Source organism: Calonectris borealis, chromosome 13 (genome assembly GCF_964195595.1).
Source record: "Calonectris borealis chromosome 13, bCalBor7.hap1.2, whole genome shotgun sequence".
Lineage (NCBI taxonomy): Eukaryota > Metazoa > Chordata > Aves > Procellariiformes > Procellariidae > Calonectris > Calonectris borealis.
This window is the reverse complement of record NC_134324.1, coordinates 8,673,191-8,692,552: the sequence shown is the minus strand read 5'-3', so window position 1 is coordinate 8,692,552 and position 19,362 is coordinate 8,673,191. Positions and strand designations below refer to the sequence as shown.

At 42.1% G+C, this 19,362-nt stretch overlaps 1 protein-coding gene across 3 annotated transcripts in view; it reads right to left on the bottom strand.

Moving 5' to 3' along the window:
* The window catches only part of MAP7D3 (MAP7 domain containing 3), a 46,119-nt gene extending 27,778 nt beyond the window's left edge, over positions 1–18,341 (bottom strand). Inside the window, exons 1-4 of one of the 3 annotated variants that reach the window (XM_075162017.1) lie at positions 18,102–18,341; positions 3,927–4,028; positions 3,002–3,082; positions 1,453–1,616 (exon numbers count right to left, since the gene is read on the bottom strand). In XM_075162017.1, the coding sequence (XP_075018118.1) occupies positions 1,453–1,616; positions 3,002–3,082; positions 3,927–4,028; positions 18,102–18,183 (429 nt within the window). In that variant the 5' untranslated portion in view covers positions 18,184–18,341. Of the gene's footprint in view, positions 1–1,452; positions 1,617–3,001; positions 3,083–3,418; positions 3,505–3,926; positions 4,029–18,101 lie in introns of those variants that run through there. The other 2 variants (XM_075162016.1, XM_075162018.1) reach the window with 2 other exon arrangements.
* Positions 18,342–19,362: the final 1,021 nt, after the last annotated feature.

The following is a 19,362-nucleotide window of genomic DNA, read 5'->3' as shown; positions in this document are numbered from 1 at the left end:
ATGTATTTTTTAATGCACTTCTGTCTACTAAATTTATAATTGTAGATGGTATCTTGCTGGCAAATGTTGCCCTAAGATAGCTTAGCTTCTTTAAAAGTGATTATTTTCTACTGTCAGAGTACCAAAGTCAAGATCTGTTTTCACCTTCTGGTTGAAAGCAAGGTTTACAGCTCAAGTGCACACTATTTTCCCACCTGCCAGATTCCTCTTGCATAACTCTCTACGTACAAGGTCATCTTCCTCCAGGGACCAAGTAAAAGACAAGGTTAACACCAATCAAACACTCATGGGCTAGTCCTTGTTCTCCTTGATTATTCACCCTGGTAGCCACTTAAAACATATCCACCATCCTCAAAATTACATGAATAAATGTACTATAGGCTTAGGGGTAACACCTCTTGAAGCATAAGGGATGCTTTTTGCTTAAAGTAGTTGCTTAAAGAGATGATACTGCACTGGACTGCAGTCAAGGCCCACCCAAACATTTCTGCTTGTTCTCCAGCAATGTAAACTATTCCATGAAGTTCAAATGGAATATCAATCTGAACACACCCAGAAGCTGATTACAGATAACCAAACGCCAGTGTAGAACACTGCCAGCCAAAAAGGGTAAAAAAGATGTATTGCTAGAACAATGAAACAATGGCTGGACTCCAAGGGAACAGCCAGGCTTACAGGCTCTTCATCAATGACCCACAGCAAGTTCTTAGAAATAGCTTATGAAAGCACATGTGCCTGTCATGCCTTTACTGCTGACACCCTGGAAATGAACCCTTTCAGAACTTTCTTCATGTTTAATATGCACTAGCAGACCTACTCTTCAAAAGGGATGGCATAACTTCGTGTATTTATTTCTACTTTCAGCTTCTATCAATTTGCAACGAGCTCCGCAACTCAAATACTGCTCTGCTGGTCCCTGTGCAGTCAAAGCAAAGGCAAAGACTCAAGTGAGACCAGACAACACACAGTTCAAAGCAGCAAATGGTAACTACACAGATAACATTATCAACTGCTCAACATACAGTAGCAAATAGTATTTTAGAAGAACTGAAAGAATGTGAGCCCCAGTGGGGCTCCCAGGAAGCAAGACACAGAATTAAGAAAAGTCTAAAACTTGTCATGCGTGCTGTTTTACAAACGGTGCACCAAAAGGAATCTAGAAATCTAGGAATATGGGGTGGGGTTTTTGCTCATGTGAAAAATAACCAGTGGCCAAACAGCAGCCACAGCTCCTGAAGTCCTGAGTGCCTCGGGTATAGCTAAAGCTAGGCCTGGGATGGGGAAGGAGGCCATGTGCCTATATAGCCCACTGTACAGACGTGGAAAATATTTTTATGTTCTAATACATTCACCATTTCCATAACTTTCTATTTCACACCACTTCAGAGCATGGTAATGTAGGAAAACAATGTAGAAGTTTCTTTAAAACTATAGAACTTTGACAGGCAGTACCTTTTCCTCCTCTATTTTTTGTTTCCTCTTTTCTTCTACTGCTGCCCTCCGTTGCTCTTCTTTCTGCTTCTGTTCTTTTAGCTTTCTCTGCCTTTCTTCTAACTGTTTTTCATACTGGAGTTTTGCTTTTCTCTCCTTTTCAAGGATTTGTGTCTCTTTGGCAGCTGTAAATTTTTAAGAAAAAATTAAAATTAAACTTAACTATTCATTGATATTACGACGCAATTTACAGGCAAGATACTACCAAGCAAAATTGTCACCACTTAAAGCTAAAACATACAGCAAGATTAGCTTGCAGATGACACTGCACATGACGACAGAGGAGTCTTTAATTCTGTCCCCAGGTTAGACCGGAATTAGAACCTTTCCTGCCATCAGACTTTACTGTCTAGACAGGAATGTCAGGATATGCATATATCCTACGTTAAGCATATACTTTTCTTGCCATCATAATAGTGAAGTCTTTATAAGTAAGTAGTAAATTGAGTATCAAAAGGCAGAATTTTCTATGTTGCGATTTTCATTTTTTTTCTAACAAGATATAATGAAAAGATTTAAAGCACCGAGTGACAAGATGGGAAAACCCCACAGTTTCTGCCCAGCCTCCACCTAGGAACGGCCGTGCACAGTTTAACAGGAAGCTTCAGGTCCTGTGACAAAAAGCTAGTGGCTGAATACACAGTGGAAGTATTTTCCGCAGCTCCACGAAATGAACCGAGAGACCAGATAATTACACCAACAATGCATAGGCAGTATCTACATATAAGGCCCCCAAAACACTTCTGAATTTATATGCGTCCTAGTCCTATCCTCCCTCCACGTTAGGATAACACAATCATTTCCGTTGCTGTGTGTCTTTGCTTTTATGTTAAGAAACAAACATACAGGCCAGAGAGACACCACTCCTCACAAGCTGGGAGACCAAGAACCAGGACTGCAGGACATACTGTGAGCCCTTCATCGCTTGCTGCGCATGCGCTGATTCACGTCACAAACAGCATAAAGCTGGGCAAGAGTTTTATGCTCTTCTCTAGATCCCAGATTCTTTGCTAAGATAAAGCGTATACCGCTGACACTTCAATCCAGGATTCATTTCAGTGTGCTAGGAAACAAGGGAAGCAGTGTTCAAGGCAATCAAGCCATTCAACCAGCTATATCTTTTTTGGTTTTCTCTGAATCAGCGTTCCCCAAACCTCAGTCTTCAGGACTAGAGGAAGCAGTTCTAAGCTAAAAGTTTTACTTTCAGAAGTGTTTTTGTTAAGGCTGTCAATAAGAAATTGGCTAAATTTGCTTGGTGGTCACTAAGAAATGGAAGGTCAGAAGTGACATAGAGCTTCAAGAAGCTAAAAATCTCTGGAATATTTTCCTCTCAAATCCAATACTTCTCCATTCAGGTTCACAGATGGTCACTGATGGGGGACCAAGAGCAGACTTTGTCTCTTGTCCCCAGCAAGCTGAAAAAAGTGACTGAACAAGGAGTAAGAGAGTAAGTTATTCCTTTATCACAAACATGTTAGGAAATTGTATTTTAAATGAAACATGAAAATACCATGTTGCTTTTCCCGCTCTTCTCTACGCTCCCTGGCCAGTCTTTGTCTTTCTTCTGTTCTTAGAATCGAACCATCTATCACTGTCAAAAGAAAAAATAAAGACACATAATTGTCAGTTATTTTAAACATTCAAATTTAAATTAAAAAGTCGAAAGTCTTTACTATCAAAAGGGTAATGGAACTTCCTGAGAGATACACACACCACCAAAACACTGCACACTCTATACAGAGGTTAAAGATATCATCTGAAAAATTCATAGGAAGCTGAATACCCTCCTTTCTTCCCTTTCCATTCCCTCAAAACAACCAATCCGCTATTTTTAATAGGTGCAGCAGAAAGCAGACACAATATTAAAAAGCCCAATGCATACAGTCAAAAGAAAGCCTGAGCAGAAGTCAGATGTGTGAGAACATACCCTTATTCCAAATTCAGCTCTGATCCTCATTCTTGGACATATTAACTCCTATGATCAAGAATTACAGGAGTCTAGGAAAACTCAATCTGAGAACAGAAATAGTTCACCCATCATGACAAATTCAAGGTGCTGTAGAATAGCTAGTTTGCAGGCTAAGCAGAACCAAGACTACTTAAGTCTTTGCAGGTATAAAAACTTGAATTTCAGAAAGAAGTGAACTAGTAACCTGACCAGAGCACAAAAAAATCATTTATATCTTTGTTGTTATGCCCCGCTGAAAAGATAGGCAACTTCACCAACTGAACTCTGAGCGAGTCAAGAGCATCAAAACCTGTCACCAAAACCAGACCTTCACTGAATCTACGAACCATCTACCAGGTGCTTTATGCTCTGACGCCTCCTGAAGAAAGAGCATCAAACTTCTTTTTAAAAGATGTTTTATTCATTCCCTACTAACTCTCCCTTGTGAACCCAGTACTTCATTAAGAACAATGACCAATAATTATACCTGGTTTAGTTGCTGTCTTTATATTTATTGAGGTCTGGACTGCAATAGGGCTAACGCCACTTTGGCTTCTTCTTTCTTCTGCTATGGCTTGGGCTGCAGCAACTGTGAGAAAGAATCATTCCATATTAAGAAAAGCTCTACAACCAAAACTCCTGAAATAAATATCTAAAATAAATACATAAAATTCTATTTGAGGTTGCAGATCATTTTATTAAATAACTAACTTGGAACTGCTCAACTTGTAAGAAGAAAAAACTTGTCAAATGAGAATTCAGACCTGGCACAGCTTTTTTTTGTAAAAACAACAGTTACAAAACCTTATGTTTTAAAATGTGTAGCAAAGGACTATAGAGTTTCAAAAAAATTGAACTTTTCTAAGAAGAAAAACAATATTTAGCAAAGTTATGAGTCTGATTTACATTTAATAATAAAACCTCTTTGCTACCGCACATGTATTTGCAGGCTGAACACATATATGTAGTAGTCGATTAGCACTGGTAGAATCATATTCTGACGAGACCCAAGCAGGGAAAGGTTTATGAAGACCTTTCATTATTTCATAACATGAAACAGAAAGAGGATTAGCTGCATAAAGTAAACCATTAAGGGATGCTTACAATGTACTTCTAAAACTGGAGCTTCAAAAATAAATTTTAATTATAAATGAGACTTCAAAACAGCAATTTGAGCATTTTTGCAGAGACCCATTCACCTTATTCAAGTTTCACCAAGGTGAGAACAGTGAACTGCAGGGCTACGACTCCCAGTTAATCATACAGAAATGAAATGCTAGCAATATTAATTTCGCTAAATAACGAAACCCATTAAGAAGTCAGGGAGACTAATTTACTGTATCACCTTCCACAGATTTTCTTTATTTTGATATCAACTTTCACTTTAACTAATCACCTTTTAGGGTGTGAAGGTGAAGCGTGTAAAGGGAAAGCAGGCAGGGCAACCTGTAAGACAGCATTACCCCATTTTCCTGCACAGCTTTGAAGAGGAGTGTCCTTACAGCAGTGACACCTTGTTCTCACCTTGGCTGACACATACGGGGAGATCAACTTGGTTCTTACAGAAAAGCCCAACTTCGGGGGAAGAGAACACACCACGCAATCAACCAAACACGAGAAAGCAGAAGTCCACGCCTGTTTTAAACAGAAAAGGCAACCCACAAAAGTAACGCATAACGTGCCGTGATTTCAACCATAACGCGAAGGATGAATAGTAGAATTCGGTGCTACATTTTAAAAAAGACAACAGCTTTGCCAATGATCTCAGGCTTCCCTTTAATAGAGTAGTGCAGAATGCAAAGGAGGAAGGAAGAGTCTCCCTCTTCCCCATGCATTGCCATGACAACTAGTTGTGTCATGGTAATAACCCTCCCTAAGGCTGTGCCCAAGAACAATCACCTCAAAGTGTTTAATCCCATGTGATGTCAGTGATAAATGCCGATTACAATACTTATTCAGCAACTCTAAATTGTCACCCACAGCTGTTGCCATGTCTTGAATTATTTTTCATTGCAGCACCAAACAAAAGTCTTCCTCAGTTCCATCCCATACATCGCTGAGGCTCTTTTCAAATAAGTCAGAGACCAGATATACTGCGACACGGTAAGATTACCAATTGGCAAAGAAAACAGCTAAAAAAGGGCTCACTGTAATTTCACTATGTAGACCAACAGTCAGTCAAAAAGCTGATTTTGTACACTGTGGCACGTCACGTGGATGGGAATCTAGCCCAAAAATTCACCAAGTGGAGAACAACAAAATTATATATTCTCAACACAATTAGATGTGAGAACAGCCTGAGGAAAACCAGCCTACTGCAGGTTTTTCTGAGAGCAAAAATATACAGCCAGGGCATTTATATCCCATGACACCTTTGTAGATCACAAAGGCTGAAAGAACACAAGCTTCTTCAAATACCATTTAAAGTTAGACAAATACAGAAACCCAGTTGCATCTTTTCTTCAGTGCCCACCAACAAGGGAGGAGAGACAGGAGGTGAACAGGCAGACTGAGCCAACTCAGCCCAGCCCAGCTGGGAAATGAGCCCAACAGAATAAATTCACCCTACACCTACACGAGCTTTAGTTAAGACCAACACTGGAATTTTGCCTCAATTCTCAAAGTTTAAACATCCAAATTTCTGTAACAAAGTCACAGCAAGAAGCAAGCTGCAATTTTCATCTTATTTTACTTGCAGAAGCATTTTATTATTAGAAATCTTGCTGAACAAACCAGTCATAATGGATGTGGAGGATGATGTATTTATTTATTAATTTAAAAAGAATAAACAAACACTTGAATCATGTTCATGATTAGAAGGCACTCATTTAAAAAAATGTGTCATATCTGCAAAGCAATTAGTCAGTTCATCTTAATTAATTAAGGTTGCAAAAAATTACTTGAGGTTCTACAGAACAGGAAAGTGGGTTACAGAAACAGTACAGCTTGCAAAGGACACAGAGGTGAAAAAAGTCTAGAAATACTTAGCCAAAGAATTTTGTATGTCAGGTTTTTTTGTATGTCAGTTAAAATATTTATGTTCATTGCTTCAATACTTGATTATTTGCATAGAAACAATGTGCTTACAAGTTGAAAGTAGCAGATTTAAAGGCACTAGGAGTGCACCTTTGTGTTTCACAGAATCCATTTAACTAACAGAAAGTTAGAGTTAAAAGTGAACTAGAGATTTGAACAAAAGATTATTAAAAGGGGAACAGCCACCACATTAGATACATCCCCAAGACGTGTGAGCTCAATTTCACCAAGTCTCAGGTCAACAGACATGTTTTACAGCCCTTGTCAATTTTATGGTAAATTTACAATATGAAACTGTGATTTTCAAAATCCACATTCTACCACAGTAAGAGAAAATGAATTGCATACTATTGTACTCTGCAACCTTTAAAAAAATACAGATTTTATTCTGCTTTAATATGATAAAAGAAATCTTAATTTTTAATAATTTAAATATTCTTTGGCACAGAGGCCTATAATTTTTTTGCCTAGTTTTCCATAATGAATGTAGCAGTCTGCTATGAAGCAAACCTTCACTGAAAAGAATTTTCCACAAAATCTAACTATCTCTGTAAAGTAAGCCTAATACTTATGTAATTAATCAGGATAACCCAGAACGGAAAATCAGCTAACAACCACTTCACTACAACCTGTGTCACATGCTGTATCACTGGGGGGTGCCTTCATGGACATCTTCTGCAAACTTCCTGGAGAAGAAAAATTCTCTTAAAGGCAAATTAAATCTCATTTCTATTCTCAGCTTCCCCTCCCACAGCAGTCACTAAAGACTTTCACAGCTATAATTTGTGATCAGCATAATGTGTGTGCTTATTTTACAGTAGTCTACCTTTAAATACTTTAGCTAAAATTAATAAAAGTACAAGCCAGACATGTGGCCAATAATAATATTTGAATTCATGCATAATAAAATAGGGCTATTTGGAACATAAAATGTTTAGGTAATTTGGGAAGCAGTTTTCCTTCTGCACCCTCCTCACCGTTTAGCACTATGTGTCTGGCCAAGCGTGTCGTGGATAAACCAAACCAACGGAAGCACCAGGAACCGGCTGCTGCGGGAGGCAACGTGCCAGATAAAGCCGACTCTCCCAATTTCACCTTCCAGCTCTTTATAACGCTAACTGCGCAGATACGGTGGCACCTCCCTTGCCCTGAGCGTGACGGCACTTCCCTTCGCTGATCAGGTTTCCAATATGCCCTGAAGAGACCGGTGCTAAAAATAAAACTTTAGTTCTATTTCAATCCTTGCACTGAGTTAATACCCTCGGCCCTTGCCAAGACTGTCAAAGGACCCACATAGTTGCTCTTCTTAGTAAACCTCATGAGGAACCAGCTCCATCCCTTTACCTAGCGAAGTTTAGGGTTTCCATCCCATCGCCTCTCACACTATCTTTGACCCAGCCGGACGCTGCCCCACTTGCTCTTCCCTTCCCGTGCCAAACCAGAAAAGAGAGCAGAAAGTGCTGACTTTCACAGAAATCCTCCTGGTTCTTATGATTTAATGACTCATTATGCAAAAACAAACAAAAAAATCTGAGACTAAGCCTTTGAAATGAAAGTTAGGAGGTCTCCTGAATGTTAAGCATTGTTATGAATCGAAGTGTTTTCAAATAAGTTTAAAGCAGGTAACAAGAAGCCAATAAGCAATCCATAAAACAAAACAAATTTGAATTTCCCAGCAAATATCTCTGATTTTATAGCAAACTGCGTCAAATCTGCAAGATGCCATTTCTGTCTTGCTCCACTACAGGCAGCTACTGTTCGTCTAGCTGCTAGTAATCCTCTCCAGTAACAGTGTTCAGATGCTATCTCTTTTAATAATTTTTGTACATGCTTTCAGGAAAGCAGGGGGAAGTCAGCATTCAAGTTTGAGATTTCTGCGTATGGTCTGTAAGCTGATTTCCACTCATTAATTAACACACGTTAAGACAAACGGATGCAAGATCATATCGTTAGATAGTTTCAAAATCAGGTATTGGTTTCATACTATTACTCCTTATTTAAAGGAGAAGGATGCTCCCTCACGCAAACAGGTGGACAACACAGAAAGCTTCCAACGAGGAACAGAAGAGCCCTCTCTGTATGCATTCCTCTTTTCCCTTCTTTCCCCATTCTTTCTGTCTTTCCCCGTTGATCCTCACGTCCCATCTTTGGGCTGCAAGGACTGACAGGCTCCACACCAAACACATGAGCCTCCCAGTAGGCACCTTCTGACGGACCAGCTGGAAGGCAGATGGTTCTCCTGTTTTGTCTGGGCAGTCACCAGATGGGAAGCATGCAGATCTCCAGAAAACAGTGCACACTGTCTCTCAGCTTCAGCAGGCCAGAAGAGCTTCCTGTTGTCTCATCTTTATTCCAGACTCTATTTGCACGCTTTCATTGTATATTTATTCCCTGCATGGGACACCTATTTTATTACCTTTATGTGCTTTCCTCCCCGTAAGCCCATTTCTGCAGCTAATTCTGTACAACAATCTGGTTTTCTTCCCAATGTTCAAGGCAGTTTAGGATGATTTCTTCAGTTCATCACAAGTATCGATCCCACTGGAAAACTGCTTGACACAAGCATTCCTTTGTAGTATATGAATTAGCAGCTCCACAAGTAAGTATTTGAGACATATTTGCAAGAATGTAAGTTTTTACTTATCCTTAAACATTCACACTCAGATTAAGAGCTAGAAACACAGAAGAAAAAATTCGCATCATTAACAAAACACTACTTATTTCTTCTAAGGAAACCTGCAAAGATAATGGCTGAAGCAATCTCAAAGACATGATACCATATTTGTTCAGCCTAGGACACGCTCAGAGAGGCACCAGGAAGGTTGCTAGAGTAATTTGCGGGTTGATCTCTGTACACTTTTCCCTAGGGGAAGTACACAATCTAAACCAAACTTAAACGTAATATGAGCACAGAGCAAGGAATCAAAATTTGTCCTTAAAAGAATTGGCAGCCATGTCCCAAAACTTTCTACAGTCAGATGCTACACCATGGTCCGACGGCCACATCAGATGACTACCATCCTTAGTCCAAACCCTAGTGATACGTACTGTGACCGTATCTCCTAGGGAGGCCTTACGGATTCTTGCTGTTGCTCATATTCTCTTATTTTAACCTTGCTCACACTGCTCAGCCAAGAGTTATGATTCTCTCTACCTAATGGGAAAAGCAACTGCCAGCAAAACGCTTAAAGAGGACAAAGAGATGTCACCAACTCTTACAGAAGCCATCGCAAGGTTGGTAAGAAGCACTGCCTGTACTGTGTGCATGGGGCTGACAAGCTAAATCCACCCCCTTCTTTGGAACAGAGACCCAGCTTCACAATTTGAGGTTCTTTATTAGTAAGGTATGTTATTACTCACCACTTGAAAGAAATTAAACTGAACCACGGCAGATGCTCTACGCTCACTCACTCACTGCCTTTCTGTTGCCCTCACCTTCCCCTTTGCCACTCTCCTCTTCCCCAAGGGTCTTTCTCATCCTTCCAAAGCAACGTCAAAAGGCTTTGCATTCAGCATGATCCACTTGTCACTTTTTTTTTTTAAATGAACAATCTTTCACCATCTCTTTTGATATGATAACATCATTTGTACAAAAAGGCCCTCCAACGGGAACACTTCTCCAATTCACACATTTCCAACTCTCTGCAAGCTTTAATGCAAGTCAGATCACTTCCCTGCTCTACTTGGCATTAGTTATTAATCAGTTTATTGCATTGTGCTTACCAAGCTTATCTGTACAATGACCTCTCTTTAGAGCTGATGCTTCCTACGTAAAGGATATACAAGCCTTATAGTCCAAATTGTGTTCTTTAGCAAACAGCCATGCATTGCTGCTGTTTCTTTGCTGTCTAGAAGCACAGTCTTAAGACACAGCCACAGGGAAGCCAGAAGTTTGGAAAGGTTGGAATGCTCATTATGTTTCTCAGTGAAAGAGTAAGGCATGAAGGTATTCATACTCTCTGTAAAATTCTCCACCAGAATACATTAAGGTTGCATTTTAGATGTAAAGAGAATATTTCTGCACAAAGTTTCTGTGGGTTGGCAACTACAGACTCTTCTCACCAACTGCAAAACAAACAGAAATTGCTTTCATCCACCTTGAGTGATTTCTTTTAAGGATATATTAGGCACTGACTGCAATGCTGATGCAATGAACCATGAGTAAAAGTCCCTTGTGAATCTTCCCAAGTGTAACAGAAATCAGTATTTACCTGTTCCTGCACAGTGGAAATTTCAAAATATCCTAATACACTGGACTAAAATGAAAGCAGTTTATATAATAAATATGCCCTTACGTCATTTCAAGTGGATTCACTGTGAAATGTAGTAGTTACATGACATAACTTAAATGCTTACATATAGGTGTATACAGATTAAACGCTCCAAACCTGACAGAATATGACAAAGGTTTTACAGCTACAGGATGAAAAAGGTAAAATGGTGGAGTTTTAAACACAGAGTGGAAGATTATTAGTACCCACTCTGCTGTACTGATAATTTTCTTTCTTTACTAACACCTTCCAATGCCTCAGGCTCCTGGAGTACATTAGGAAAAAAAAAATTAACATGTTTTGTCCCTCACATTGGACTGGCTTAACAGATGTCAGAGCAGTCCCACTTCTAACATGCACTGAGCAGTTTAGTTCCTACCGTAATTCTAGCTCAAGTGTCGGCAAAAGCTAGACTGGCAGAAATCAGCTAGCTCTGCTTTACTCCTCCAACTCTGGAGCCTGCTTAAATGGACTCCTGTCCACAGTCCTGCATAGCCACTGCAAAGAGTAACTTCAAGACAAACTTTTGCTCTCTTCTCCTCTTTCACATCTGTTTTCCCCATCGTAATATTTCTTGCTTTTATATCGTACTATCCCTAATACTGGAAATCAGCTAACTTCTACTCCCTACTTCCTCCTTTCCTGAGCAGTCTGGTTTCTTCTGCTTGCTCGAAGCATGGTCTTGTAAATGCTTTTGTCCTCTTGTTTGCAGGCTGGCTATTGTTTAATACACTCAGCCCAAACAATGCCAGCAAAGAACACAGCCTAGCACTACAAGTCACAACTAACTTGAGACAAACCCTGTGAAAACACCATTTTAAGCTTTCTTTAGATAGAAGGATAATTGCTCCTTTACATGATAGCAGTGAAAACTACTGCTTTTGCCTTTTATACTTGATGAATTTCTTATGGCAACTTTAGAGCTCATTCAAACACTGCCTCTGCTTCAGAAGAAGAGGGACTGTGTTGGCATTTACCACCAAGAGACCAGCCTCCAGACTCAAATCAAATCACTCAACACAGTCGTGCACCAGAACAGTGCTCCAAGACACTTACAGGTCTACAGTGTGTTTAATACAGCAAACCCACTGGCTAAAGCAGAACACAGTGGTGTAAAATGTAAAAGGAATTAAACTGCAAGTTTTCTTAAAACTGTATGCTTAACCTAATTAATTAAAAAATGAAAGCTCTGAGGCATTCCACAACAAGTAATGTAAGACCCCAGCAAAGGAATCATGAATCAGTCCCTGCCCCAAAGAGCTTAGAGAATGAGCAAGTGAAAAATGACAAATAGGTGTAAAAAAACCAAGCAGGATAAAAGGGACCAATAAAAAGACTGTATTTTCGCTTAACTCATTAGTCAGCGACAGGAAGTCTTTCAGAGAAATCTGAAAGTGAGTAAGGTGACACTCACTGATCTGGTCCAGAGACAACCATCCTCAGTTTTGAACATCCAGAACACAACTTGCATATCACTGATCAACACTGTGCCGCAAAATTATGTTCCTTTAAGAAATTCTCTTGGCAAAACTAAGCAGAGGATAAACTTTCAAATGAATAAATGTGTTCTATTAAATTATGTTCTTTAAGTATAAAGATCTCTACAGGATTTCTATATTCCTGTAGCCAATCCCTCTCGGACTTGGGAGAGAAATTTTAACACTTGGAACCTATAAAACACCTGCCCAGAGAAGGCGATTCACAGGCCACTACTGCATCTTTGCTCCCTCTCAAGATTCAGGTCAGTGCATTTAAACAGCAGAGGGTGTCTGCAAATTAAGAGCCAGTTAAATACTCATAAAACAGTATTTTAAAGTTCCCTGTGAATTATGAAGGCAAAAAACACTATGAGGAAAGACAGAGGTATTCTGAGCACAGCTAGTGGTAACTGTTTTCTTCAAAGGCAACTTCAGCTGTGGATCCTTTGCCTAGAAAGCACAAGTTCAAAACTGACTGGAAAATGAAAATAATTTAGAAGAAAACAAATGTCAAGCAACCTGGCCAGCCCTGGTAAAAGCAAACGCTTGTGTCCATTTAAGTACACTGTGAACACCACAGGCATATAGGGTGGATGAGGCATTATGCAGGGCAGCTCAGGCTTCTCTTTCAAACAAAAACACATCAAGCAACATTTGATTTTTCTTCCACGAATCCCACACTCCAAACAAGTTAATCACCAGCATTTAGGACAGTTTTAATATTGGACAGGCATGTGCAAACACATCGAAAGCATATCATCAATTAAGAATTACCTGGTTGTAAGCTGCGTAATTGGAAGCTAAATGGTGCTAATTTATTTGTGGTAGACCAGGAATTTGAAGTCCCTCGTTTGTTTTTAAAATATCGCAAGTCATCTGATAAGTCATATTCAGAGAAGTCATTAAAGTTGCATGCTTAGAATTTTATTTGTCAGGGTATCCTTTCACAACAGGACTGCAAGCATCTCCAATTATTTAATCAAGTTTAGAGACAGACAGCAGCATTTGATACCCCTATGATTATGACTAACCCAGAGTATTTCTTCCATTTATCTCATAGGAACCCGGTGCTTTTCTTCTTAACTCTCTTATTGCTTTTAGGAACTGAGAATTAATAATAGCGTATCAGTACTTTAAATATTCCTATCTGTTTTCATTTTGAAAAACACAAGTGTATAAAGAAGCAGTAGTCCTTAATTCTAGTCACATTTTAAGGCTGTGCAGAGTTAGGGATAGTACAAGCCACAGTCTCTCTGGGCTCTCCGCACTAGACTTGTGATACTTGCAAGTCATTATTTGTTTAATACTTCCATCTGAACCGAAGCATGGAATCCAAATTTATATTTTGTAATTTTAACACATGAAGAAATATGTAGAGAATGGAACATTCTGTATAAGAAATTTCCAAAGATATGCTGTATACGCATGCAGGTTTGACGTTTTGTTTTTGGTTTTGTTTTTTGCTTTACAGCAAGGAGGGTATCTTTCTTGAATGCATTTGGAGAAATCTCAAGAATTTAAAGGTTTAAATTAGAATAAAACCTTTTTTATAAACCACTTACAACTGGAAGTAATCTTCAAAATGTTAAGCACCTAATACACAGCATACATCTTTATGAATCAGCATGAAATTATCCCTACTCCGTACTATTGCATTTCCATGAACAAGAAGAAAATGAAATGGCTCATAGCCATTACAATTACATTTAAGTTCTCAGCCTGACTTGAGAGTGTTCTCTCTCACCACTGGGATCTACATGAAATCCAATTTCTGTGCAGTTCTTTGCATTTATCACCTTGTGTAAAGCAGTGTAAATTCTACTTCCATGCAGGGGAAAAAGACAAAGCACAGAAGAACCTTAAAGACCTTCTCCGAAGTTATTAGGAGTTTGACAAAACAAGAAACTGAAGCCACATCAAGTGAATGCCAGTTGAATGCCCCAGTCACTGGGCCACTTTTGCTCCACAGATGGAACATGCATGAGTCATTCATACAAACACCACCAAGTAAGACAACAACTGAATGCTGAAGATGCTTTCAGAAACCTGGCAAAGGAACAGTGTCCTTGTCTTGCAGCTTCCCAGACAAGTTTTGAAGCCCACTTCTACTCACAACCACTCTGTAAAACCCAAAGGCTTTTAAGGATCCAAATTCAAAAGTAAATTCTTCCTCTCTTCCAGCAAGAAGCTCTGATGCAGAGGTCAATTCATCGGTTGTCTGACAGACAACTTCTGGATCCCCAATAATTTTCTCTAGACAGTACTCACCAGCTTCTGTTGTGGGACTTTGCCATCAAGACTCTGCCAAGGAGTTCTCTAGTACTTCCACAGGTGTTGGTACAAACTCCTGTTCTTAAGTTCCGTTGTGTAACTATTACCTAGAGACCAGACAAATCTGTGCGTGTTCCTGACTACTTGCTTGAGCAATGAAGTTTCACTATTAGTTATCCACCCAGCCTTCTTTTCATGCCAATTCTGCGTACATGCGTTTGGTAAAGAAGTTACCAGGAACTGTGCTCCAGGCAAGACGGACAAAGCCAGACAATGTCACTTATACAGGGAGAAACAACTGATCAGACGGAATGAAGCTGTTATTTTACTAGACAACTTCCGACCAAACTGGGCTTGGCCATGCAGGTCATGGGAAATATGCCTGCAGCTAGATTTGTTGAAAAAGGCACTTTATTTTTGTCCCATGCCCTGAGACAGGTTTCCCAAAAGATTATGTAGGTCTTGGAAAGGAAAATATACATATAGCATTTTAATATACTGTTTTGAACAACCTTTACAACACTGATTCAATACACTAGTGGAAATCCTAGCAACAGCGCAGTCAAGCTCTGGCAAAAACAAATACACATTCTCTACCACTGACACTACAAAAGACAGGATAGGGGATTTTAGTATTTCAGTGAAAATGAAGAAAAAACAATAAATGTAGGCTGCAACAGCTTAAATTATATGTATTTTTATTCTGATTACCCACACCACTCAAGAAAAACCTCTCTTACTGGGCAAACCACAAGTACCTGACTATTCCCCTCTTCTCAAATCTTAACAAGCTCAGCAGTGCTTATGGTATTAGAATAGGAGCAAAAATTCCTCTTCATCCCTGAAGGATGACAGCAGCAAGCATGGATCACAAAAATGGAGTAAGCAACTGCCATTTATGCACTGCTGTTTCACAGTGTACAACTACAATTCACTTCTAATGTTAAGTGATGTTCATGCATCACTGACAGAAATGTTAACTGGCTTCTAGTTGTAGTAGCAAATTCTGCTTCTTGTCATCTACCTAAAGGAAATAAGATTGGACAGGTGTGTAAGGGCAGAAAATTATTGCAAAGGAATCGTAGAACTGACACAGCAGGCATGATTTGGCCTGCAGAATCTTAATTACACTTGATACTCAAAGAAAGAGAAACACCTCTTCCTTACCTCAATACTAGCTTGAATTGACAAGAAAAAGATTCTCTTTAAACTTACCACATTGGTACAGAAGTTAGTAACAAGTGGCACCATGGGATTCTACACTTTCAAGGCCTAAAATAATTAACAAGCACCAATCAGCCACAGATCAAACCAGTATCAAGAGGCTGGTAACAGAGAGCAGAAGCAGGGAATAAGAACCCAGCAGTGTCTTGTAATAAGGACCCACAAAAGGAACCTATGCAAAAGGTAACTATACAAAAGGTATATGTACACCGCCTAGTCAGGCTACCAGAAACAGCCGTGGTTTCTCAGCAAGATGCTGCAAATTTATATTTATTGTCTTTTAAGCATGAGATTCCCAACCAGAAGTTCACTGGCAAATGACTGAAGGTGCACAGCACTATATTTGTTTTGCATAGATGTTTGTTCTCCAGATTAAGATGGCGACGTAGATACTTGCCCACAGACAAGCAGAAACTGGGTGCAAGTATTCCAGTTAGCCGGTAGTTTGGAACTGAGAAGCTCCCCACGCAGCCAACTGAGCTTAGAAAGGCAGAAAGTTATGTCCCTCTCCAAACCTGCTGAACAGTAGCGTGGGACTGAACCAGGTTCCTCCTGACTTTTTTTCCTACATCTTCTCCAAACAGCTGCAGTATCAGACTTGGTTGCTGCTCACAACTTCTCCAAACAGCAGCAAATACAGTGGTAATTATCTTGCAAATTCCACTGTTAACCACTGGATTGTGAGGATGATTTCTAAACATCATTTGCTTTCCCCAGAGAGTGAGGGAGTGCTACTGACAAGAAGTCAGGAGCAGAACTGCAGTGCCCTGTACATTCACAGACAGTATTGCTTCAATTCACATCAGCAATGAGTTCATCTTCTAGCATGTAACTGCCAGAAATGCACTCTATGTAAACTGAAGTTTAGATTCTGGTTCAGTGACTCCTACCCCCTCAGGGAAAAAAAATTCAAGGTCTAGCCTTTCCAGGATCTCGTGAGGGGTTTTGTTTTTGTTTCTTTTTAACATGATGTGCATATTAGAACATGTGCATATCTAAAGGGAAATGGAGCTGCCTGGTTCAAGGAACGTTTCACCTCTGGTGTTGGGACTAAATCTAGGTCGTGACAGCTGTCAGCAAATGTCTTTAGAAAAACTTAGGAGTCACATAAGTGCATCCTTTTTGTATCCTTTTGTATACTATACAAAAGAAAATCCAGCAGTTCTAGCAGGGAGGATAAGGATCAAATAGACATGGTTAGAGGCGCAGGTGAGAAGTGCTATCTTTTGGCAGATCGTTATCCTTCTGGAGCACTAGATTGTCTTAATTTTGAAAGAGAAATAAAAAGTAATTAAATAATATTTCTGACACAGAACACACTGAAGAAGAAAGACTGCCAGATGAGAGTTGTGCATTCAGGACCTTTTGCCAGCACCCTTTTTTACGTAATTACACAGGTACATTGAAAACAATCAAACGAGAGGCTGTCAGAGTAGTTTTTGTACATAGGCCAGGTTAGTTTAGATCAAACCACGATTCTCTTTCCTTATTTTTTTTTTTTTCAGTCTGGGATAAGAAAATGTTTATCTTTTCTAATGGCTCACCCACAAAGCTAACGTGTGGAGATGTGCCATGAAATTATGCTTGGAACATACATCATGCATGCACAATACTCATTTCAGAGTATGATATTATTAAGGACCTTCACTATAAATAGGCACATACACACACTCGAGGACAAAACCAAAGCAGAGTTTCTTTAGCGCTCTTAAGGCACAAGTTCAAAAAAGTAAAAAAAAAAAAAAAGAATTAAGGCATTATCAAATTTTGATTAGGAATCAATGCCACAGACTGTCCCCGCCTTCTGCACTTGGGGCTCGGAGCAGTCATCGGACACATCGCTGGGACAAACCATCTGCAATAGCTGCCAGCCCGAATGCAAGAGCCACCAGAGAAACCGAGAAGTTCAGACCGTCAAGAAGTGGTGAAAAATGGGCGATCCGTGTAACGAAGCAGTCCTGCAGCCGCCTCTGCTGCTGCCTACAAGCTGCGAGAGGTCCCAAGTCAGCAATTAACGCCTCGGGGGTGGGGGAAGGACTCGCCGCAGTCTCACAGACCCGTCCGGGCCGGCGGGCGGGGAGAGGGGCTGGGGCCGGGCAGCCCCCGGCGGGAGGAGCGCCTCTCCCTCAGCCCGCCGCCAGCCGGACACAAAGCCCGGCGGCCTGCGGCGGCCCCAGATCCCGCTCCCGGTGCCCCTTCCCCCCGCCCCGGGAAGGGGGCCGGACGTACTGCGGGGCGGAAGGCGAGCGGGGGGCACCAACGGCGGGCCGTGCCCTTGGGCCGCCGGAGCGCGGGGGGTCCCCAGACCGCCTCCGCCGAGACAGACGCCCCCACCCCCTTTCCCTTCCCCTCCCGGCCCGGGGCCGCGCTGCCCGCTCTCACCCATCTGCTCCCGCAGCCCCTTCAGGGAGGAGGAGGAGGAGGAAGAGCAGGGGGGGGGGGCCGCGCCGCCGCCCTCCGCCATCTTCAGCGCCGGGACGCGCGACTGCCGGCCGGGCAGAAGGGGGACGCGGGAGCGCAGTGCGCAGGCTCCGCGCCGCCCGGCAGCGCCGCCGCGGGGGAGGGCAGGGCAGGGCAGCGCCGCGCCGCCCGCCCGCCCGGCGCCGGCCCCTCACAGCGCCCGCTCGGCCCGGCCGCTCGCCGGGGCTGGGCTGGGCTGGGCTGGGGAGGGCAGGGCCGGACGGCGGGCGGGGCTTGCCGCGCCGGGGCGTAGCGAACCCCGGGGCTGCCCCCCGCTCCGGCGGCGTCGCGGACCTCCAGCGGCGGTGGCGCGAAAGGCGCTTTCGTCCCCTTTGCCCCATCCCGCCCGGAGCCCGCCTGGGGCGGCGCGTGGTGAACGCCCGCGGAAAGGGGCGTCGACCCCGTTAGAAACGGCCGCTCCACGGGAGCCGTCGTGGTCCCCCGTGGGCCTGGCCCTGAGGGGGGCCCAGCACCCCGGGCCGCCTCAGAGAGGGCCGCGGCCAGCCCTGCCGCTGCGGCCTGCGCACAAGGCGGACGGTGACAACTCGACTACCCCCAGGCAGGCGGGCGGGGGGTAATTTATGGCCCCACAACAACTGCAAACGTTATCCCGCCATTAACGATGATGAATCGCCTTCCGATAGGGAGCTCTCAAAGTGAGAGCCCTCTCGGCCAGCTGTCCGGGGTAATGAGCCATTACAAACCCTACGTCTGTAAACTCACTTTTCCAACAGAGGCTCAAGCGAAGGCGAAGCGGGCTGAATTTTCAGACGGTGCGCCAAGTTTTAGAGTCAGCTTGGACGGCGGGGAGCTGGAGATGGTTCAGCGGAGTTACCTTGCTGTAGCAAACGCAGGGTTGGCCTGAAGCAATGGAAAATACGCAGAGCTGGACAAAGCTCGCAAGGGTTGTAGCTACTGGGTGCTGCAGACAATTTGCTAGGCTTGAATGGCCCATAGTCTAAAGGTGAAGCATATTGCGGGATTTATCAGTCCTATGGAAATTTAGGTTCACTGGATTCAAAAGAAAACAGCCAGAAATGTATGAGTTGGGTTGCACCCACTGCGTAACTGAGCGCTCACTGGCTTGCGACAGGGCCGGGGGTTAAGTCTCGTGTTTCAAGCACCTCTGGTTTTGTAAGTGTTTCCAAAAGAAGAGTGAGGAAAGGGTGAGGTGGTCCTGCCA